Source organism: Orcinus orca, chromosome 19, assembly GCF_937001465.1.
Source record: "Orcinus orca chromosome 19, mOrcOrc1.1, whole genome shotgun sequence".
Lineage (NCBI taxonomy): Eukaryota > Metazoa > Chordata > Mammalia > Artiodactyla > Delphinidae > Orcinus > Orcinus orca.
The window spans coordinates 42,776,584-42,799,453 of NC_064577.1; the positions used below are offsets into that span (position 1 = coordinate 42,776,584).

Below are 22,870 nucleotides of genomic sequence, written 5' to 3' on the forward strand. Positions count from 1 at the left end.
CATGGCAAAGTGGTATAGTCCGACTTCCTATTAAGCATGCGCAGCAATGGTACCTGATCACGTGGGCAGTGGAAGCCGGAAGTCAGCTGGATTGCGCAGGCGGGATAAAGTAGTTTTACTAAGGCGGCCCACTCCTCCCAGGCATACTGGAGTCTATGGAAGGATGATTTATCAGCGGGAAAAAAATGAAGCAAGAGAGAGTAATAAGGGCAGATATCAGACAAAAGCAACCTTTTATTCACTCTCCCGGTAATTGGCAGCCCCTGGAGTGCAGAATAGATCACCAAAGACATAAGTGTATGTTTTTGAGCCACTGCGCCTCTAAATCTCTCAGTGCCTCAGTTTTCTCTTATGTATAGTGTACCTAGTTCTAATATATCCGTCGTCTAGTTGTGAAAATCACATGAGTTAACGTTTGCAACTTGCAAAAGAAGGCATTAAGACAAGCTCCTTGATGGCGGGAACCAGTCTTTGGTTTGGCTCACACTGTATTCCAGCGGCCATGGAGCTCTGCACGTAGCAAGCACTTGAGACATGGCGAGTGAGTAAATGAATAGTTGCGAAAGTCTAAAAAAGAAAAATCGAATGACAGGCCCTCTCATAGTTATTTCCTCTTGCTCTGGAGCATCCAAGGCAAAAAACCAAGGAGAACATTCCAGGGTCCAAGAAACGTTGATCTGAGTTCTGGCTCCAACTCCTTGCTTCGCTCCATCTGATAATCCTGTATCTATCATCTGAACTTTTCCTGGCTGCTAAATAGAGCTGAGAAGGTCAAAAAGAGGAAGGGAAGGGAATTCCCTGGCGGTCCAGTGATTAGGACTCCGTGCTTTCACTGTCAAGGGCCCGGGTTCGATCTCTGCTCGGGGGAACTAAGATCCCACAAGTCGTGCGGTGCGCCCCCACCCCCCAAAATAAAATTAAAAAGAGGAAGGGATGCAAAATTTATGCCACTTCCTCACAACACAAGTAGTGTCATCGCCATTATACAGCTGAGGTAGCAAAAATTGAAAATCTAGGTCTTTCTGACTACAAAACCCATGCCTTCTCTGTCATGCCAGGCTCTCCTGTGCCCAAGGGGAAGATGGGAGCCCTGCTCAGTATTGGCTCTTGGGGCTGGCCATCACTTGTTGCAAAACCCAGGGTAAAAAGGAGTCAGTGTGTTCCACAGTCTCCCCTCCAGCAGAACATAGCAGGTTGCCTTATTTTTTTTTTACTTTTGGCCGCACTGGCTTAACGGGATTTTAGTTCCCCAGACCAGGGACTGAACCCAGGCCCTAGGCAGTGAAAGGGCGGAGTCCTAACCACTGGACTGCCAGGGAATTCCCAGGTTGGCTTACTTTAGGGTCTTTGAACCTGCACAAATCTTCTTCATTCTACTTCTCATGTCTCCTCTTTGTGGAGCCCTGGAAGGGGTCAAACAAGGAGGTAAGTTTTTCCTGTCATGATTGACCCCTGCACAGCACCTTACAGCATCTCCAAACACCCCAGCAATCCATCATTTAATTTCATTTCCCTCTTCTTCCCAGTAATTCCAGGTGACAAAGACACCACAGTACCGGCAAACCCATTTTACAGGAGAGGTGTGCTGATCCGTCCAGGGCCACCACCACAAAGAGCCTGAACCAAGTTGGCACTAAGGTCTCTTGCCAGAATCCCCTACTCTTTTTCTCTCCATAGATCATGGTGGGTGGGGTTCAGGCCTTGGGTATCTGTCCCCAATTCAAGGATGAAGCGGGAGCAATTCTAGGTCAAAAGTCATTAGATCTGGGAGTTTCCTGGTGGCCTAGTGGTTAGGATTCAGAGCTTTCACTGCGGAGGCCCGGGTTTGATCCCTGGTCAGGGAACCGTCCTGCATGCCGAACAGCGCGGCCAAAATACAGGGAAAAGAAAAAAAAAAGGAGGTCACAGATCTGATTTTTGCCAGTCTCTCCTGTCTCAACTCCACATTTCTTCCTTTTTCCTTTCTTTCGAGGAACACAGACCTCACCCAGGCCCACCCCTGGCCTTTTGGAAGGGCTTGGGGGATATTAGCACTAGGGCAATAGGACTCCTGAGTCCCTAGGATTTCTTGTTGCTGTCTCTGCTGAGACTCCTTTTGGACACCCTCCCCACCACAGCTTCAGCCCCCAGCCGGCCAGCACCACCATACTGGCGAGGGAGGGGACTTTCCGTTTGGTTCAAGTCGGCCTGGGACCACAGTGGGGCGAAAAGAGTTAAAGCCGGGTCCCAGGATCACCAGGGCTGTGAAGTTCCGGTGGCCCAAGCTGGAGTGGAATGGGGAGACCAGCTAGGAAGAGCGGTTTGGGACGGAAGAGGGGGGCGGTGCCAGCCATGCTAATCCGCGCTTCAGTTCCATCCGCGCCTGGCATCCACTGGTATACGGCAACCCCCACCCCACCCCGCTCTCAGCCCCTTGGCGGGTTTCTAATCTCCCCCATAATGGGCCACCCTCACCCTAGGCCAGTCGGAGGCTAGCGCCCGCCGGGAGAGACATGCGTCCCTTCCGCCGTCCTCCCATTGTCTGTGCGGAGCCAGCGGAGGGGCTGCGAGGGGCGGGGCCGGGGCCGGAGAAGGGAGGGAGGGAGAGAGGGAGAGAGTGAGGGAGGGAGGGGCGGGTGGGAGCGGAGGGGGCGGGGGGAGATGTTGAGCCTTCAGGGGCCGAGGAGGCGGCGGCAGCAGAGGAGAGAGCGGGAGGAGGGAGGGAAGGCAGGAAGAGGGCAACCGAAGGCTGGGCCAGGTGGCTCGACCGGGTGCTGGCTGCGCTGCTCTCGGTTCCGACGGCCTCTCTCATGCGTTGAGGGCGCCCGGCTGGGCCGGACCGGCGGCCGGAGGGGAGGCTCCTCTCCATGGTCCAGAAGACCAGCATGTCCCGGGGCCCTTACCCATCCTCCCAGGAGATCCCCATGGAGGTCTTCGACCCCAGCCCACAGGTGAGGCGTGGTGGCCGGGGTCGAGGGAAGGGGGCCTGTCCCGCGGACCCTGTGGGGTCGGATCGAGGGGGGCCGGGGAAAAAGGGGTTACATGCCCGGCGCCCAGGGGAGAGGGTTGTGCGCCCCCCAGCTCTGCCGGTGAATGATTGATGGGCGCTTGGCCGCGAGTTGTGCTGCGGTTTGGCAGGGCGGGGAGGAGGCGGTTGGGCCGCCTGTCACCCTCGCCTCCTCCTCTCCCACGCGTCAGGGTCTCTGCTGCTCGGGTACCGGCTCCAGTGGGTTGAGAGTGTGGGTGCTGGCGGGGGGACCCGGGGGTTGAAGGAAGCTAGAGAGAGAGCTCAGGCAAAGGGGGGACGCAGAGCACGCTCAGGGGCGCCGGGCGGGTGTGGGTGGGGCGGGGGTGGCCGAGGCGGTGGTCAGCGGGCAGTGCCAGCAGGCCTTCAGAGCTGCGGACACCGGCCTTCGAGGGCGGGGAAGGGGCCAGCTCCGGGCCAGGCCCCCGTCCCAGCCACTTCAGCTCCACCCCTATATTGGACCACCTCCCCTCCCCCAACAAACACCCACGTTGTCCCTCCTCCACCCCATCCCCCCAGCCCCAGAAAATGCCTCCAAAGTTTGCAAAGTTGAATGGATGCCAACTCACTGTCCTGGAGGGGAAGAAACTGTGTTACCTGGGGGGCGTGGGGATGGGGGTGGTCTGCCGCCCCCCTCACACTTCTCCTGTGCCCCCAGGTTACCCCCAGAAAGGGGTATTCTTGGGTAGGGAGGGTGCCCATGGAGTGACCAGCAAGGTCTGGGGTGGTCGTGCCAGGGGATTTCTCTGGGACGTGTCCTTATCCAACCTGGCAACACCCCAAGGCTAGGATAGCATTAACTCTTTTCTTGCTGTGGTCAGCCTGGAGCAACTGTAACCACCATGATAATGTGGGCACGTGGGGTGCGGGGGTCAGGTCAGACCTAAAAATACCTCCCTTTTCCACCCCAGGCCCCTTGGAGCCTGGGAGGCAGCTGACTGGGGCCTTCCTTTCAGCTGTCCCTTGTCCCTCTGGGTGCCACTCCCTTTTCCTTGCCTGGGATAGTGGTCGTGGTCTGAAAGAGTCTGGGGCTCACTGGGGGAATCCTCTTAAGTTCATAGGGATCCTCAGTCCTCGAGGTTGGAGATACGTCTTGCTGGAGAGAAGGTGATGGGAGGGAGGATTCTCAAAGGGTTCCCAGGTGCCCTTCTCTCCCATCTATCCACCCTCCTCCTTGTACTCAGGCCCAAGGAACCAGAGCCTCTAGCCTGGTCATGGCTTACCTAGCTTCTTTGGCAAAGAAACTCTAGGATGGAGGCTGGGGGCAGGGGCTTGGAGGGCCTGAACCATCAATGATTCCCCCCCACCCCACTCTAGACAGGCTGGGGGCCAATGTGTATATTTGAGTTGGGGAGAGCAAAGAAGTAGCCCCCTTTACAGGAGGCCTGGAAATACCTGAACGGGTGGCTGCGTAAGAGGTCGGGCAGTGTCCACGCCACCGAAGCCAGGAGCCCAGCCCGTGGGACTGAGCAACTCTTCTCCAAGGCCCTGCGAGGGGCTGTGACCTAGGCTTATCTTGGGGCGGGGCCAAGGGACATTTAGATCGATGCAGCCTGGTGGATATCATGGGGACAGGACGTGGGCATTGGCAGCTGAGGGTTAGATGGCCTGAACCCTCTTGCCCCCTTGGGGAGAAGTATGATCACTGTGACTGTGAGGATGGGCTGAGAAGAAGTCCTGCCAGGTTGGAGGCAGGGTGCTAAATCTGCCCCCATGGGTCAGGGTTGGGGTTAGATGTTTACTTTCCAAATACAGTTCCACGCCCCCTACCCTTCCCTGGGAATCTAGTTTTAGGTCTCCAAGAGCTGAGAGCTGCAACTCCCCTCCCCACTCTGCGAGAAACAAGGCAGGAGTTGGGCATGGGGAAAGCCAAGCTGGGCCTGGGTTGGCGAATCCTCTTCTCTCTGGGGGCCACAGGCACACTCAGCCCCACTCTGCTCCAGCTGAGGTAGAGAGGGAGGGGAACTTTCCTAGGGGCTCTCTCCGCGCCCCCAGCACTGCAGGCAGCCTCTCCCTTCCCCCTGAGGCCTCTGCCGCCTGCCCAGCGTCTCAATTAGCTTTGCTGCCTAATGAGTCTCCAGCTTCTCAGTGCCTCCCCCTTCCCAACCTCTCTGTCTTGGTTTGGGGGTTTCTGTGTGTGCTTCCTAGGGCTCTCTTTCACTGTCCCCCACCCCATGGCTGTGGTCTGGGTTCTCCCTCCCGCTTGGGCTGTACCATCTCAGGACAAAGCTAGAGGGGCGGGCTGTTGAGATCAGGGAATGATATTTCCAAGGCTTTGCTGTGGTTCTGGGCCTGATGGGATGAGGGTTGGGAAAGGGCCTTTTTGATTCTACTCTTGTCCCTTCCTGGCTTCTCCAGGGCAAATACAGCAAGAGGAAAGGGCGGTTCAAAAGGTCGGATGGGAGCACATCCTCGGATACAACATCCAACAGCTTTGTCCGCCAGGTAATGGGTAGGCTGGGCTGAGAGGAGGGAGGTGGCTGGTTGGTGGAGACCAGGATTGGTGAGCTGGGTCTGAGGCTTTCTCCAGGCACCCTCCCCCGTGTCATTTGTCACCTGCCCACAACCACCCCATACCCTTACACCCCATGACCTCCTCTGCATATACTGTCAGCTGTACCCACTCCTTCAGCCCCCACCCAATCCCTCTCCCAGCAGCAGACACCAGCCCCTGCTGCCTGCCTGCCTGCGTCATCTCATTCAGGGACAGCCTGGCCTGCCTCCTTCGAGCTGGCTTCAGGCTGTCACCCACTCCCCCTGCCGGCTGTCTCCTTCCATGTCCTCCCCCAGAATCTGTGACAGCATGGGGTAGAGGCAGGTCCTAAGAAATGAGGAGCCAGGACATTTGGGTCCCTGGAGCCCTGATTAGGTGTGGGTCAGGGAAACACCCTCCTCACATCCAGATGTGACTTCTTTAATACGCAGAGAGAGAAAGTGTGTTGAGGGAGGTGGAGGAGGGGCAGGAGGAAGTTGATATTAGAGAGGACTTTAGCCCAGCATCCCTGAATGAAGGGGGGTAGTGTAGCTGAATGGCTTTCTGGGGTTTTGTGTTCTCCCATCAGAAAGATGCTGTTCTCATCTCTGTTCTAACTGTCAACCCCAGGCCATCTCAGGCTCAGGGAGAAGCAGTGAGAGAGCCATGCAGTTGCTATGACTACAGAGCATCTCAACAAAGCCTGGTACCCAAAAAAGGCAAGAGGGGCTTAGGATCAGACAAGGAAAGGTGTACGTTGAAGAAAAAATGGGCAGCATATGAGGGCAGAGGACAGTAGGGAAGTCAGCCGCGCCCCCCCCCCCCCCCACCGGGCCAGGAGAGAGAGGGTGATGCCAGGCAGATCCACTACAGATTGGAGAGAGGCCCTTCTTTTCACTTCTTCTGTCTCCACGACACTTGGCACATATGAGCCCGGGCCTGGCTTGAGAGGGTCAGGAAAGGGGCTCTTCATCCCAGCATCTCCATACAAACACGAAGTCCTTTCTTTGATCTTTCCCTCATCCCCTGTGTTGCAGGACTGGGCCAGGGCCGAGGCTAGGAAGAATGACACTGTGCTCAGTGGAGCCCCTCTTGACAGAAAAGGGCCTCATTCCTTCAGTGTTTGCTGACCCAGGGGATCAGACCCCAGTCTCCAATCCCTCCTCCTCTTAGCTCCCCAGCTCTGACCCCCTGTAGGTGGCAGGGAGTGGGGGGGGGCAGTCCTTGCCACATCTCTGAGCTAAATATACCCTAGCAGTTTGCACATGTAGCAACTCTGCTTGTAACCTGAGCCCCTTGGGGGAACGGGCAGTTTGGGCCACCCCCTAGGCCAGCAGGGGCAGGCACTGAGGGCGCCGGGATGGAGGCGTCCAACCGGACCCTCGTAGTGGTGAGCTGGGGATGGAGTGAAGGTGGGGGGAGGTGGGAGCAGCCCCTCCGGAAAGCTGGTGGGAGGCCTTCACTCCAGCCTGTCTCCTTGCCTCACTGTTTCCTTGTCTCCCGCCATTCTTGGGGGTGTGTGTGTGTGTATGCGTGTTTGCGTGTGTGTTGGGGTCAGTAAGTGTCTCTCTGCCACTCCATCTCTGGGTCTGTTCCCCTGGCTCTCCTGGCATCTGTCTTTCTGACTCTGAGTGCTCCCGTCAGGAGGGGTGGAGAGTGGTAGATTAACTGGTTTTCACTCTCTTTCCTTTGCATCTCTTTTCCAGCTTCTTTTAGTACCCCCCCCCCACCTTTCCCCTCTCCACTCTCCCATTTTCATGATTTGATGGGCAGCTGCACTCACTGATGCACCAGGGCGCTCTGGGGAGGTGGGAATTGGTCTTCTGTCTTTCCCAGGTTCCCTCCATACGAAGCTAGTGGGCATTCCTGGCCAGGTGACCCTTTTCTGTCTTCAGGAAAGAACCCCCTCACCTCTGCAGTCTTGTTCTTTCTTCAGGTCCCCTCCTGCCCTTTGTAGCAACACCGCCGCTGCACGGTCACACAAATCCACACCTCCTGGCTCTTGCCCTCACATGCCCTCAGGGACACAGACACTGAGGGCGTCCACCCGTTCCGCCCCGTATGCACACACGTGTACCTGTATGCATTCAGTCATACACACCAGGACATACCATAGAACATACCCTTGAAGTTGCACATCCAAGCACATCCGTGAATTAGCATATTCATTCACGCCCTGGGTCTGCACAGGCTATGCGTGTCTTACACTTGTGCCTGCATCACTGAGGGAGTTCCTTGTGCTCTGGGATGGTCGATGTGATCAAGGCCTGCTTCCTGGCACACCCAGACTTCTGAGGCTGCCTTAACCCTGGCAGCCGGCAGCCCTAGTACTGAGGAAAGGCCTGCTCATGTCCTTCTCTTAACTTGCCTCTTCTTGCACCACCCCAGGAATCTTGGGTTCTTTTTTGTATCTTATGAGAGCCTGAGGGCTGGGGCTCCCCAGCTTCTGGAAGAGGAGGTAGGATTCTATCTTTCCTCACCCTTGAGCAGAAAATGGCAAATTTTTGTGTGGTCCTAGCCCATGGAGCAGGCTGCCCATTCCCGCCAGTGCCGAGAGCTCAGGCCTAAGCTGGTGGCTACAGCCCCTGGAAGGACTCACTGGGCCTGTGCTGAGTCTGTCTCAGCCGGTGCTGGGGGCAGGGGAGGGAAGGAGGAGCAGGGAGTAGAGACTGTCCCTTGGCACTCCACCCCTGCGCTGTGCCCCTATCAGGTTCCTACCCCTCCCTGGGCCCCAAGCAGCTGTCCTTGGACCTGCTGTAATCCCCTGTTTGCTGCTTCCTAGGGCCACACTCTTTCCAGGGGCCTGCAGACCTCATTCTCCGGCTCTTCCCATCTAATACCACCTCCTCCTAGCCCTTGTGGTATCATGCTGGGCTGGCTGGGGCTTGAGGCAACCACGACGGGTGCCTTCCAAGGCCCAGGAGCTGGGGAGGCAGCGTTGGCCCTGAGCTGGCCCTGTCTGTTTTCAGGGATCAGCAGAGTCCTATACCAGCCGTCCGTCAGACTCCGATGTGTCTCTGGAGGAGGACCGAGAAGCCTTAAGGAAGGAGGCAGAGCGCCAGGCATTAGCCCAGCTCGAGAAAGCCAAGGTGAGAAAGATGGGAAGGGCTGTGCTGGCATTATTTCCCTTACCCCAGGCCTCAGAGACAGCCTGGACAGACCCAGGGTCAAGTCTTGGCCTAGCCACTTCCTAGCTCATGTACCCCTCTGATGTGCCTCTGCCTTTCACCTGTAAAGTGTAAGCTGTAATACCTGCCTCCTTATGAAGTACAATAAGTGCCTAATTTCTGCACATAATAGGAGCTAAACATTTCCACTCATTTCTAGAGTCAAATTTTCTGGGCTCTTATTAGCCGTGTGATATTAGGCAAGTCAGTTAACCTTTCTGAACTTTAGTCTTCTCATTCATTAAAATGAATATGGTGGGAGTTCCCCGGCAGTCCAGTGGTCAGGACTCAGCACTTTCACTGCCGTGGCCCCGGGTTCAATCCCTGGTCGTCGGGGAACTATGATCCCACAAGCCACATGGTGCAGCAAAAAAAAAGAAAAAGAAAAGAAAAAAACCCATAAAATGAATATGGTAATAGTACTTAACTTCATAGGGTTTTTGTAATAAATAAATGAGATAATGGGTGTGAAACATATAACACAGTACCTGTTACACTACACAGTAGCTGCTATCATTATTATTACTATTATTTGTTCTTATTGTTAGTATTATTATTATTCCTTCTTGGTGTTATTCTAGGCTCTCCCACCACCTATACTTAGCATTCCCTGATGCCCCCCTCCACCCTGAGAGAACTGAGTTCTATGGTTTGCTTTTTTTTTTTTATTGTGAAATTTAATATATGCAGTAAAAAACTGCATAAGCCATTCAGTATATGTTTTTATTAAAAAAATTTTTTTTTGAAGTCTAGTTTATTTACAATGTTGCGTAGTTTCAGGTGTACAGCAAAGTGATTCAGTTATACATATATGTGTATTCTTTTTCAGATTCTTTTTCATTATAGGTTATTACAAGATTTTGAATATAGTTCCCTGTGCTATACAGTAGGTCCTTGTTGTTTATCTATCTTATGTATAGTAGGGTGTACAGTATATGTTTTAATAAACAATTTACAAAACAGACCTCTCCGTAATCACCACCACAGTCAGGAAGTTGTACATCCCATTGTGATTTAACCCTCTGGTTGTCATCTTCCTCTAGACCAAGCCAGTGGCATTTGCTGTGAGGACAAATGTCGGCTATAACCCATCTCTAGGGGATGAGGTGCCTGTTCAGGGAGTGGCCATCACCTTCGAGCCCAAGGACTTCCTGCACATCAAAGAGGTGGGGAGGATGTGTTGGCATCTGGAGGGAGGGCAGGGTAGTGGGTGCCAGGAGAGAGGCTGTCAGACCTCTAGTGGAAAAAGACTTCTGAGCCAAGCAGAGCTGGGCTAAATCTGCTGTGTGACCTGAGGCAAATCTTTCCACCTCTCTGAGCTTTGCATTTTTTATTGGTAAAATGGGATGGTAATGCCTAGGTCACAAGGCTGTTGGGAGGGTTTGTGATGAGGCCTGTCAGTGGGGTGGCAGTGTGCCAGGCACATGGAGGTGTCAGCATTAACTTCTCTCCCTGCCTTTCCAGGGTAGAGCTGGCACATGGGGGAGGAAGGACTCTCAGAACAGGGATGTGCTTGGGGGTGTGGGTGGTCCATGGCACAAGAGGATGCTGGTTCCGGAGAGTCCTGAGAATTGGGGGCTGTAATCAGAGGCTGGTGCCAGGGCTGTTTGAGGGTGCCGCCCCCTGGGCGGGGTAGGCAAGGCTGGGGGTGGTGTCCCCTGGAGCTGGCTGCTGGCTTGTGCCTCTAATCTCCCTCTTGGTCTCCCCCACCCCACCTGCCGTTGTCGTTTGCAGAAATACAATAATGACTGGTGGATTGGGCGACTGGTGAAGGAGGGCTGTGAGGTTGGCTTCATCCCCAGCCCTGTCAAACTGGACAGCCTGCGCCTGCTGCAGGAACAGAAGCTGCGCCAGAACCGCCTCAGCTCCAGGTGTTTGGCTGGGGCCAGGGCACCTCCGGGAGAGGCCAGCCAGCCAGCCAGGAGTAGGCCCTGAGGGTTGACGCGTTGCCCTGAGGACACAAAACTGTCTGTGGCATCACCAGTGGGGCTGGCAAATGAGGGCGGGGCGCGGGGGGCAGCCTGTGAGAGAACAGATCCCCCACCCTCACGCCCACCTCCTTTGCTCACGGCTCCATTTGCCTCTCTGCCCACACAGCAAATCAGGTGACAACTCCAGCTCCAGTCTGGGAGACGTGGTGACTGGCACCCGCCGCCCCACGCCCCCTGCCAGTGGTAAGAGCTGCCGCCACCCCACGGGGTCGGGTGGAGCTCCTGGGCGGGGTGGTCTCCCCACTGCCTGTCCCCTCCTTTCCCTGCAGTTGGGGGTACCCCAATCCTGAGTCCTCCAGACACCTCCGGTGGTACCCCCTCCATGAAGAGCAGGACACCCCACAAGCTGGGCCTGTCCCTCAGCGCCCATTCTGTCATGTCTCTACTCTCCCATTTCTTTGGTAGCTCCATCTCTCTGCCTGACTGCCCTGCCCCCTACCCCCCATTCATTTCTCCCAGCCCTGTTCCATTCACCTCTTCTTCTTTCTTTTTTCCCCATCCCATCCCTGCGTTTTGTACTTGTGTCTTCATGTCCATCTCACTCCTCCCCACCTCGCCTCCTTCCTCCCTCATCCTGACTCTGCGGTCCAGGTAATGAAATGACTAACTTAGCCTTTGAACTAGACCCCCTGGAGTTAGAGGATGAGGAGGCAGAGCTCGGTGAGCATAGTGGCTCTGCCAAGACTAGCGTTAGCAGTGTCACCACCCCGCCACCCCACGGCAAGCGCATCCCCTTCTTCAAGAAGGTAATTCTTGCTGGGTTCTTGTGATAGGGGAGGTCAGAGCCCAGTGCTTTGGGGGGGGAGGGGGCTGGAATGGATTCCGACGTGGTCTCAGCCTGATTCTGTGGGAATCAGGCCTTCCTGCCAAGGAGGAGGGAAGGGTAGAATGACACCGAGGATAGGCACGTCTGTCTCCACACACAACTCCACCCTGGCCCACTTCCCTGGAAGGGATGGTTCTTGCAGTGGAAGCACCCTTTCTCTTGGAAGGCTGCCCCCGCCCCTCAACTGAAAGCAGGGTCTGGGTCATGAGACCTGACTTTTCCCCCTCACTGCCAGTGGGTTAGGCCGTGTTTGCCCCCACTGCCACATGTGAAGGGGAAGGTGGAATGGTGACCTTCTTGGCCCTTTCCGGACTCCACGGGGCTCGGGTGGGCACACGGGGATCTCCTGGCTGCAGAGCAGGACCCAGAAAGGGGGTACAGGATGTCTGAACATTCCCAAGTTCACTGGACTGGCTGTCAGTCCTGCGCCCAGCCCTGATCCAGGGCCACCTCTGGCTCCCCCTTGGCACGGGGTCCCGTCCCCTCTCTCTGGCTCTGTCTGTCACTAACACGCATGCCTTGTTATCTCTCCTCGTCTGCCCGCTCTCCCTCCCTCTCTTGTCCTGGCTCCTCCCTTGCCCTCTGCCCCTGCCTGGGTACCTTCCCCTTTCTCCTCCCCCGCCCTCCTCTTGGCAATCTCTGGACCCAGCCAAACAGAAGCAGAAGTTGGTGAGTATCACAGCTTTCTGTGTCCCCCTCCCCACCCCCTGGGATGAGCTAGGGGGACCTTCTAACACCCATTCCCATATCTGCCCCCCTTTTCCCCAACCCTTCCTCGCCATGCCTCCCCACCCCCGCCCCGATCCCCACATCTGGACTTTGGGACCAGGGGGAGGAAAGGATGCATGGGGGAGCCTGGAGGTGGGGGAAGAGGGGCTAATGCCATCTCCACTCTGGGGTTTCCCCTCCCTGCTTCCCCCCCCAGACAGAGCATGTGCCCCCCTATGACGTGGTACCTTCCATGAGGCCCATCATCCTGGTGGGACCGTCGCTCAAGGGCTATGAGGTAGGAGCCCCTAGAGGCGAGTGGACCCAGAGGGGCCCAGACCTCCGGAAAGACTCCATAGACAGGTCTTCAGACCCCAGAGAGATCCCCCAGCAGGGCCCTCCCAGGGTTTCTTCCCCAGAGGGCTACATACCTTCAGAGACACCCCTCTCCATGGGGGGCCCAACCCCCAGGGAGACCCCAGAAGGGTCTAGTCCTCTCAAAAGAGCCCCAGAGAAGTCCTCCCAGAGATCCCACCTAAAAGGATCTTTGCAATCAGAGACCCCAGTGGAGGCCCCTCAGACTCAAAAGGACTGCCCCCTCCCCACAACAGGGACTTCCTCATCTCAGGGATTTAAGAAGAAAATGGAATGTCAGGGGGCAAATACCTAGCGGTCCACCTTCCCTGAGGGGCTTTAAACACCTGACTTCTCCTCCCCCCACCCCACCCCCCAACCTCAGGTTACAGACATGATGCAGAAAGCTTTATTTGACTTCTTGAAGCATCGGTTTGATGGCAGGTAAGACCCTGGGAGCTGGCTCTCCGCTCCCACTGTGGTTCTCTGCTGCTGGGGATGGGCAGGATGGCTGGAAGGACAATCCTGGAACTCTTGGACTGAGGGATAAGAGGCTGTCCTGGAGCCTGGGGAGCAGGCAGGGCATTCTAGGCCACCCTGACCCCTGGCTCCTCTTGTCCCATCCCCCAGGATCTCCATCACTCGTGTGACAGCGGACATCTCCCTGGCTAAGCGCTCAGTCCTCAACAACCCCAGCAAACACATCATCATCGAGCGTTCAAACACACGCTCCAGCCTGGGTGAGCCCACCCCGTAACCCCACCCGCACCCCTGCTCTGGGGCCAGATGTGGGGGGGGAGGGGGCATCTCCGGAAATGCTCTGTTTGCCCACGGCCTCCTGGGAGGCCCCCTTACATTTCCGCCTGCCCCATGACTCCATTCCCCCAGCTGAGGTTCAGAGCGAGATCGAGCGAATCTTCGAGCTGGCCCGGACCCTTCAGTTGGTTGCCCTGGATGCCGATACCATCAACCACCCAGCCCAGCTCTCCAAGACCTCACTGGCCCCCATCATTGTTTACATCAAGATCACCTCTCCCAAGGTGGGTGCAGGAGTCTGACCCTATTGGAGACAGGAGTGCTCTGGTTGGGCTGCCTGTGTTTAAACCCCAGGTGCTGCTTACTAATTGTGTGGCTTAATCTCCTCGAGCCCAGATTCCCTGCTCTGTCGAACTCCATTGTCTGGATATTGTGAAGATTCAACCTAATGCGAATACTTAGCACTTAGCAAAGGGTCTGGTATAATATACCTGGTCATGTTTTTTGTTTTGTTTTTTAAAGCATTTATTTATTTGTGGCTGCGTTGGGTCTTCGTTGCTGCGCGTGGGCTTTCTCTAGTTGTGGTGATGGGGGCTACTCTTCGTTGCGTTGCACGGGCTTCTCATCGCAGTGGCTTCTCTTGTTGCGGAGCACGGGCTCTAGGCGCACGGGCTTCAGTAGTTGTGGCATGTGGGCTCAGTAGTTGTGGCTCACGGGCTCTAGAGCGCAGGCTCAGTAGTTGTGGCTCGCAGGCTCTAGAGCGCAGGCTCAGTAGTTGTGGCTCGTGGGCTCTAGAGCACAGGCTCAGTAGTTGTGGTGCACGGGCTTAGTTGCTCCGCGGCATGTGGGAGCTTCCCAGACCAGGGATAGAACCCATGTCCCCTGCATTGGCAGGCGGACTCTTAACCACCACGCCACCAGGGAAGTCCCCCTTTTCATGTATTAACTATTTTAAATATTATTAGGGTCATGCAGGCCAGTCCCCTGTCTCTACTTTGTTGACTTCTCCTGAGTCCAGAAAACAGAAAGAATTCTGTGCTTTCTGTCCCAGTGTCACGCAGCTGCTTGGTGGCTGGGAAAAGACCTTTCCTGTCTTTCGATTTCAGCCCTTTTTGCTGCACTGCCTTCATGTAGGCCTCGATAGAGATGAAATTGGTAGGAAGGCTGATTTACTTTCTGGTCATATAGTGGCTCCGTTAGTTTTCCCTCCTAGACATTAGTAGGGGTTTGAGAAACATGGAAGGTGAGCTTAGGTGAAGGATTTGAAATGAGAAGACAGCATGGGGTTCAAATCCTAGCTCTGATTGGCTTATTTTTATTTAATTAATTAAATCTTGGTTTTGGTTTTTTGGGTTGTATTTTATTGAGCTTGTGATCTTGGGGGGATTATTTAGCCTTTGCACCTCAATTTCTTTTTTTTTTTTTTGCGGTACGCGGGCTTCTCACCGCTGTGGCCTCTCCCATTGCGGAGCACAGGCTCCGGACGCGCAGGTTCAGCGGCCATGGCTCACGGGCCCAGCCGCTCCGCGGCATGTGGGATCTTCCCGGACCGGGGCACGAACCCATGTCCCCTGCATCGGCAGGCGGACTCTCAACCACTGCACCACCAGGGAAGCTCCTGCACCTCAATTTCTTTACCTACAAAATGGGAATTATAATCATTCTCATATGTTATTATTGAGAGGGTTGGAGGTAATGATGTAAAGAGCCCAGAGTTCTGTCTGACTGATGAAGGCAACCAGAGGTGGTAACTGTTAACATCTCATGCTAGCACCCAGTTTCTTGTTTTCTTTTTTTTTAATATTTATTTATTTGGCTGCTCTGGATCTTAGTTGCGGCACACGGAATCGTCATTGCCACCTGTGGGATCTTCGTAGCAGCACACGGGATCTTTTAGTTGCGGCATGTGGGATCTAGTTCCCCAACCAGGGATCGAACCCTGGTCCCCTGTGTTGAGAGTCTTAACCACTGGACCACCAGGGAAGTCCCTGAGCACCCAGTTTCTTAAGCTTTCTGAGTCCTAAGTTTCTAATAAGCATAAAAGGGGTGATGGGATTTAAGTACTTCCTGGGGTGGTTGAAAGGATCAAATGAGACAATGGCTGCAAAAACACTTTGTGAACTAGAAAGTTAACAGACACTTCCATTGCCCCCACTGAGCACTGACTGAGGTTAAGGGTGGGGACTCTGGAATCAGACTGCCTGAGTTTAGGTACCAGTGCCACCAGTTACCGGCTCTGTGCTCTTTTGGCAAGTCACCTAACTTCTCTATGTTTCTGTTTCCTCACCTGCAAAATAGGAATCCTCAAATGGTGCTTGTGAAGATTAAATAAACAAATTAACCATGCAAAGTGCCTGGTACCTACTAAGCACTGTATCTATTCTATTTTTTTTTTTTTAGATTTTTATCTTGAAATAATTGCAAATTTACGGAAGAGTTGTAAGAATAGTAGGACTATCTTTGAATTCACTTCACTCACATTCACTACTTTTTTAACAGCTTTATTGAAATAAAATTCACATGCCATTCAATTCAGCCATTTAAAGTATACAATTTAATTTTTTTCAGACTCACTAATTTTGAACATTTTGCCACTACTTTATGTATGTATGTATTATGTATATGTGCGCTTATATATGTGTATCTTTTTTCCTGAACTATTAGAGAGTAAGTTGTAGATATTGTATGCCTTTATCCCTAAATATTTCAACATGTATTTCTTAAGAACAAGGATATTAACTTACATAACCACAGTACAATTGTCAAATTTAAGAAATCTTATCTAAAATACTGTCCATCTTCAGTTTTCACCAGTTGTCCCAATAATGCCCCTTATAGCAATTTCCCCTTCAATCCAGGATCATGTGTTGCATTTAGTTGTCATATCTCTTTATAGTCTTTAAGCTGAAAATTTTCCTCAGCCTTTCTTGGATTTTCATGACACTGACATTTTTTTTTTTTTTTCCTGCGGTACGTGGGCCTCTCACTGTTGTGGCCTCTCCCGTTGCGGAGCACAGGCTCCGGACGCGCAGGCTTAGCGGCCATGGCTCACGGGCCCAGCCGCTCCGCGGCATGTGGGATCTTCCAGGACTGGGGCACGAACCCGTGTCCCCTGCATCGGCAGGCGGACTCTCAACCACTGCGCCACCAGGGAAGCCCCATACACTGACATTTTTTAAGAGTACAGATCACTTATTTTGTAGATTGTTCCTCGGTGTGGGTTTGTCTGATGTTTCCCCATGACTAGATTTAGGTTTTACATTTCAGGTAGGAACATCACCAAAGCGATGTGTCCTTCTGAGTGCGTTGCATCAGGAAGCACAGGATGTCGGTTTGTTGTATCATTGGTGCTGTTAACTTTGATCACTTAGTTAAGGTTGTAGCTTTATGTTTAGCTATTATCATCATTATTACTGTTATCATTGAGATGAGAATAATAATAGTGGCTGCATAATGGCATTATTGTCAGGACTAAATGAATTGATTGTGTAAAAAGCACAGAATAGTGCCAGTACATAGCACATGTCCCTGTAAAGGATGGCTACTGCTGCTAACGTGGAGGGGAAGTTGGCCCAGAGAATGAAGCCTATAAAGGTTACAGGGGTTGGGAAGGAGAATCACTGCCCTTCATTACAGCCACTGCTGGAACTTCCCAGGACAGGCTGGCATGAGACCCAGGAGAGAGCCTGAGCACTGTGTAGGATGGACACAGGACTGGTGAGGTCATTTCTGAAGAGGCGGCCAGGGCTGAGAGTCATGGAACATCCCCTGGCCCCGATACTGTCTCTCCACACTGGCTCCAGCCAGGACCTGCCTCTCCGGCTTGGTGCATTGCAGGGTCCCTCTAGCTCCTCTTCTCCCCCCACAAACCAGGTTCTTCAGAGGCTCATCAAGTCTCGAGGGAAGTCTCAGTCCAAACACCTCAATGTGCAAATAGCAGCCTCGGAGAAGCTCGCGCAGTGTCCTCCCGTGAGTGCTCAGACCCAGGGGAAGGGAAGGGGCAACGTTTGGGTTCTCCACGTGTCCTCTGGCCTGCTTGAGAGAGTGACCGGGAATGCCTGGGCGGGGTCCAGAGATGCAGGGAAAAGAGTGCTGGATGTTCAAGTCCCAGAAGCACCACTTCTCTGTGGGGAGTTAAGCCCCTCTCCACGCCTTGGTTGCCTTATATTTAGAGTGAGAGAGTTGGAGTATCGGGGTACCAAGACCTCTTGTAGTTCTGTCGATTTATATGTCTAAGAGCCCTCCTCTTCCTGGACATCCAGAGGTTTCTTTTTAACTTTGTCCTTCAACCCCTTGACTCCACCCACTGCCCCAGGCCACACCCTCACCCCTTGGTCATGCCCAGCTCATCCCAGCCCTGCCCTTAACCCCGCCTCCACAGGAAATGTTTGACATCATCCTGGATGAGAATCAACTGGAGGATGCCTGCGAGCATTTGGCCGAGTACTTGGAAGCCTACTGGAAGGCCACACACCCGCCCAGCAGCACTCCGCCCAATCCGCTGCTGAACCGCACCATGGCTACTGCAGCCCTTGCTGCCAGCCCTGCCCCTGTCTCCAACCTCCAGGTACAGGTGCTCACCTCACTCAGGAGAAATCTCAGCTTCTGGGGAGGGCTGGAGGCCTCGCAGAGGGCCAGGGCGGTGCCCCAGCAGCAGGAGCACACCGTGTAGGTGCCCCGCCCATGTCCCCTCCCGCCCAGGGCTCGGAACTGAGGAACTGAGCACAGTGAACGTGGGCAAGGAAGGGAAGAGTTTTATTTTGTAAAAAATGTGGTGAGTGGCAGCTTCTGGTGTCTGTGGTTTTTGATGGGATTGGGGCTGGCTGGTGGGGCCTCCCTGGGCCTGGTCTCAAAGGACCATATCTGCGGCCCTGGGGGCTTTTGCCTTGGGAGCCTTGTAGGTAAGTGACTAGGAAGAAACAGGAAAATCAATATGTTTGCTGGACTCTACACCCATTTTAGACCCAACAGAGGTCACAGCATTTTAGACGCAGCAGACCAAGGGCCCTGAGACGCAGGGAATCCCACAGAGCAGGGCCGTTCAAACCAGAGAAACTGCCCCCTCCTCCAGAGCCCTAATCTCGGGAGACTTCTCGGTAGGGACCCAAAGCGAAGCATCTTCCATGAGTTGAACCTTCCATCCTTCTCCCAGTTAAACAGATTCCAGGAAAGACCCTCCTGTGGGTTCTCCACCCTGCCTTGATCTCCCCCCATGGGAGCCAAGGCCTGTCTCTGAGGTCAAACCATTAAGTATTGGGTTCCAGATTAGAACCAGAAGAAACCCATGAAATCATTCTAGACCACTGCTAAGCATTCTTGATCTCCTCCCATGGGAGCCAAGGCCTGTCTCTGAGGTCAAACCATTAAGTATTGGGTTCCAATTAGAACCAGAAGAAACCCATGAAGTCATTCTAGACCATTGCTTTTCAAATTTGTTTTCAGCACCAGAGCCCACTTGTTCACTGAATCTTATGTGGAAGCTCAGTATGTAGACAAGGCATCCTTGCTCTGCTCAGAGGGAGCTAGTGGCTTGGCCTCCATTTCACTTCCACGGGGACCCCTGAAGCACTCTGTGCCCTGTCCACCCACCCCAGATCTCCAGGGAATAGTTTGGAAATTGCTGCTCTAGTCTAATCCCCATCACACCACCACAGAGACACTGGGCCATTGAGACGGGAGTCACTTGCTCAGGGTCACACAGCTTGAAGTAGCAGGGAATGGGGCTAGAACCCAGGTCTCTTTGCACGCTACCCAGCAGCCTCTACGGCCATCTTCATGTAGCATCTGGTGCTGAGGACATTGGGCCATCTCATTGTTGCCAGTGGGGGATAAAGACCCATCAGCCTTCCCCAGCCTGCAGCTTTGAGTCTTTGTTGGGGGCAGGGGAGGAATCCTATCAACCTTGGAGACTCTGTCATCTGACTAGGCAATGGGGTGGGGGGAAGTGTGGGGTTCCGGAGGCCTGTGATTAGGGTCTGGTTGGGCTGAAGGAGCTGGCTGAAATCCCCCCCTTAGTATATTTGGGAAACGGGGGCAATGACTAACCCAATCAACCACTAACGAGTGGCAATACTAATGAGCTGTTAATGATGATTTAGCCCAAGACAGCATTAATGTGTGCCTTGAGGAATTGATGACTAATTGTTCGTGGGCTCTCTACCATGGTTACCAGGAGAGTTCACGCCTTCACCCACCTTAGGAAGGTCCGGTGCCCCCTCTCCTAGTGGAGGAGCAAATGCCTTGAATTCTGTCCTCTGGCTCTCTGGCTGGGCTCCAGAGCCGTTTGCCGGCTGCCCATCCCCTAGGGTCAGCACCCTCCTCTCCTTCAGCCAGGCTGGGTGTCTTGGTGCCCTCACTAACCTGCCTTGCTTTGTTGTGTTTCTCTCACTCCTGCCTGATCTGCATGGTGTGTGCCGTCTGCCTGCTAACCAGGGACCATACCTTGCTTCCGGGGACCAGTCACTGGAACGGGCCACCGGGGAGCACGCCAGCGTGCACGAGTACCCGGGAGAGCTGGGCCAGCCCCCAGGCCTTTATCCCAGCAGCCAGCCGCCAGGCCGGGCGGGCACCCTGCGCGCACTGTCCCACCAAGACACGTTTGATGCCGACACCCCTGGCAACCGAAACTCTGCTTACACGGAGCTGGGAGACTCGTGTGTGGACATGGAGACTGACCCCTCCGAGGGGCCAGGGCTTGGAGACCCTGCAGGGGGCAGCACCCCACCAGCCCGACAGGGATCCTGGGAGGATGAGGAAGACTATGAAGAGGAGCTGACCAACAACCGGAACCGCGGCCGGAATAAGGCGCGCTATTGCGCGGAGGGCGGGGGTCCAGTCCTGGGACGCAACAAGAATGAGCTGCAGGGTTGGGGGCGGGGCGTCTACATCCGCTGAGAGGCGGGGGCCACACAGTGGGAGGAAGGGCTCTGAGCCCAGGGGAGGGGCGGGACAGAGGGGCTCACCACTGCGGATGTATCTTGCCTCCAGGGGGCGCTGTCCCCCTCCTTTCAGATGCCTTTGCTCAATGTTTGGGGTTTCTTTGGTGGTAGCATTCCAACCAGCTCCTGAGACTCCCTTAAGCCTCAGCGGTAGGTTTTTACCTACATGTTGTAGGTGCATGGGGGGATGACAACCTTCCTGCAGTATCCCCTTCCCCACCTCAGGGGGCTCTCTCCCCTCGCCCAGAGAAAAGGTGCAGTTCCTTAACTCCTTCTACTCCAGGCTTTAAATGAGTGTCCTAAAATGGGGTGGCCCTTTCTTTTTCCAACCTGGAGTATTTGGGAAGGGTGGGGGGCTTTTCCTGGTGAGGGAGACCACAGACTCTTTCCCATGAGGGCTGTCTTCCCCAAGCCCCAGATCCAGGGTCCTTCACCATGCCCACCCCTCCCCCTAGCTTCCTGGCAGCATTGTCTGGGAGGTGAAAGTTACAGCATTGGAAACCCCACCGGGATCTCGTCTTCGGGAGTGGTCTGGGTAGAAGCTGGCAGGCATCAGATGTAGTGCCCTGTGCCCGCCCAGGACCTAGAACCCTGAGGAGGGGGCAACCCGAGATGCTGCTACCCCCACCACCACCTCCATGCCTCAAGGCTTTGCCTACCCCAGGAATGAGCTTTGCCTACAACATCCCTTGCCTGCAGCCATCAGAAGAGGGGGCCCCTCTCCATCTGAGCCCCCCCATCCCCTTGTCACCTGGGTGTGGAGCCCATGGAACACTCTGGTCCAGCTCATTTTGAAACCAAAAAACTGCTTCACTTTCACCCTGAGGCCCCAGGGGAGAGGGTAATTGTCACCCCTGGGGCCTCAGGACCTCGGATCCCCCCGGGGGGCTTAGCTGCTGCTGTTGCTGCTCTGTATCTGCCTCTTGTGATCCCGTCCTTTACCCATGTCCACGCCCCCCAGGAGAGGCCTTGGTACCCCCTCTGCCCTGGATCGTCCCTCTGCCTAGCATCTCGTAGCCCAGCAGCCCCGTCCCCCACCCCCACCAGCACCCAGCTGGGCCAGAGAGAGCCGATTGTGCCAACGAGGACTGGGCCCTGCCCGGCTGCCCGCCTCAGGGATGGGTGCCTCATGCCTGTCTCGCCACCTCCTGTGCCAATGTTGTCCCACCCCCCACCCCCACCCGGGGGTGGGGTGCAGCTTCCACTTACTGGTTAGAAGAGACCACTGCCCAACCTTTCCCCTTCCTGTCTGGTGTCCTGTGCCCCCATCTGTCTGTCTGTTCGTCTGTACTCCCCTAGGAGAAGTATTTTGCCACATATAAAACCGCCATCCTGTCCTTTGCGGCCACCTCCTGAGCCTGCTTCTTTGTTCCCGCCGCATGGTTGCCAGCCTAGGTGTGTGGGAGCTGCCGATGTGCAGGGAGGGAGAGTGAAGGGGTGGGTGCAGGAATAAAGCCGTGGCCAGTCTTGGCTTTGCTCAGCCCCAAGCCCCATGCCTGTCCGGTCCGTCTCCCCATAAGTAGAGCCAGGGAAAACTGCAAGCTGAGACGGGAAGTGGGGTGCCCTGGGTTTTTTTCAGGGGGTCAGATCCAGAGCCACTGGCACACTGTCTTAGAGGCCCGTGCTTGCTTCTCTGCTCCTGTGGCCTCAGCTGCTCCCCAGCTTCCCAGGGAGGGATGGGCTGAGCTTCCGGCTCCCTCCACTGATGCCTCCACAACTACCCACCCCAGGCCCTGCTAACCAGCCTGGTGGGAGGGGAAGAGGTCTGTTTGTGGGGAAGGGCAGAGAATCAGGAACCCCCATCCCAGTCCCAGACTGAGAGAAAGATCAAAAGCCAGGAGGAAAGTCAGCACGTGACAGTGCCCGTTCCTGCCACCATCAGCTGGCCGGATGTGGACTTGTGATGGTTGATCCTTCCTGCTGTCGCCTGTATCCTGCCTCACCCAGCATGCACAAACCATTTCTCCACTCTCATGGTTCTTGTTTTTGGGGTGGTGGACCTGAATGCTCCTGTGCAAAGTGTGTGTGTAGAGGGCAACAGACGTCAGGACCCTCCAGATGAGGGGTTAGCAAACCCAAGGAAAGAGGAACTGGGAAGGCCCACAGGTCGAGTGACTGGCCCATGGTCAACAGGGAGGTGATGGCAAAGCCAGCACTGCTGGGACTGGAGCCCAGTCTGCCTGCCATCATAGTGCTCCTCCCACTGCCTTTCAATGGAATCGATCTTTCTTTCCTGTGTTTATTCATTGAGCAAACATTTATCGAGCATCTACTATGTACCAGGCACAAGTCTAAATGGGAGCTACAGACAATTCAGGACAGCACAACGAGCTCTCTGATGTGGGAAGCAGTGGGTCCTGAGGGAACCTGGAAGAGGGGTCCCTGCCTTAACCTGGGGAGATCAGGGGGTGCTTCGTGGAGGAGGTGAGGCTTGAGTGGAGTCTAGAAGGCTGGTTAGGAATTAACCTGGGCAGAGAAGGAGGGGAAGGGTTCAAGGCAGAGGAAATAGGTGACACGCATGACACGTTCTTGGCACTTTGCTAGCAAAGTGTGCTCTCAAGGTGGTGGTAAGAGAGGGGTCATCGGGAGTAAGTCACAGGGGCCTTGAGTCACCTTAGGGAGTTTGGGCTTTGTCCTCAAGCTGGTGTGCAGA

The 22,870-nt window shown here is 54.8% G+C and overlaps 1 protein-coding gene across 6 annotated transcripts; it reads left to right on the forward strand.

Annotated features, from left to right (window-relative positions):
• Positions 1-2,635: 2,635 nt before the first annotated feature.
• CACNB1 (calcium voltage-gated channel auxiliary subunit beta 1) lies at positions 2,636-21,565 on the forward strand. 6 transcript variants are annotated; one of them, XM_004282715.4, is made up of 14 exons: positions 2,637-2,930; positions 5,363-5,449; positions 8,447-8,566; positions 9,688-9,810; positions 10,379-10,515; positions 10,742-10,818; positions 11,227-11,381; positions 12,387-12,467; positions 12,909-12,967; positions 13,154-13,263; positions 13,412-13,563; positions 17,153-17,248; positions 17,661-17,846; positions 19,712-21,565. In XM_004282715.4, the coding sequence occupies exons 1-14, from the start codon at positions 2,847-2,849 to the stop codon at positions 20,171-20,173; spliced, it is 1,929 nt and encodes a 642-aa protein (XP_004282763.2). In that variant the 5' UTR covers positions 2,637-2,846; the 3' UTR covers positions 20,174-21,565. The 6 variants fall into 6 exon arrangements, with proteins under 6 accessions (XP_033266969.1, XP_004282763.2, XP_004282762.1 ...); XM_004282714.3 differs by lacking the exon at positions 11,227-11,381 and adding an exon at positions 12,111-12,130; XM_049702564.1 differs by lacking the exon at positions 2,637-2,930 and adding an exon at positions 6,067-6,196 and having other exon boundaries at positions 5,370-5,449.
• Positions 21,566-22,870: the final 1,305 nt, after the last annotated feature.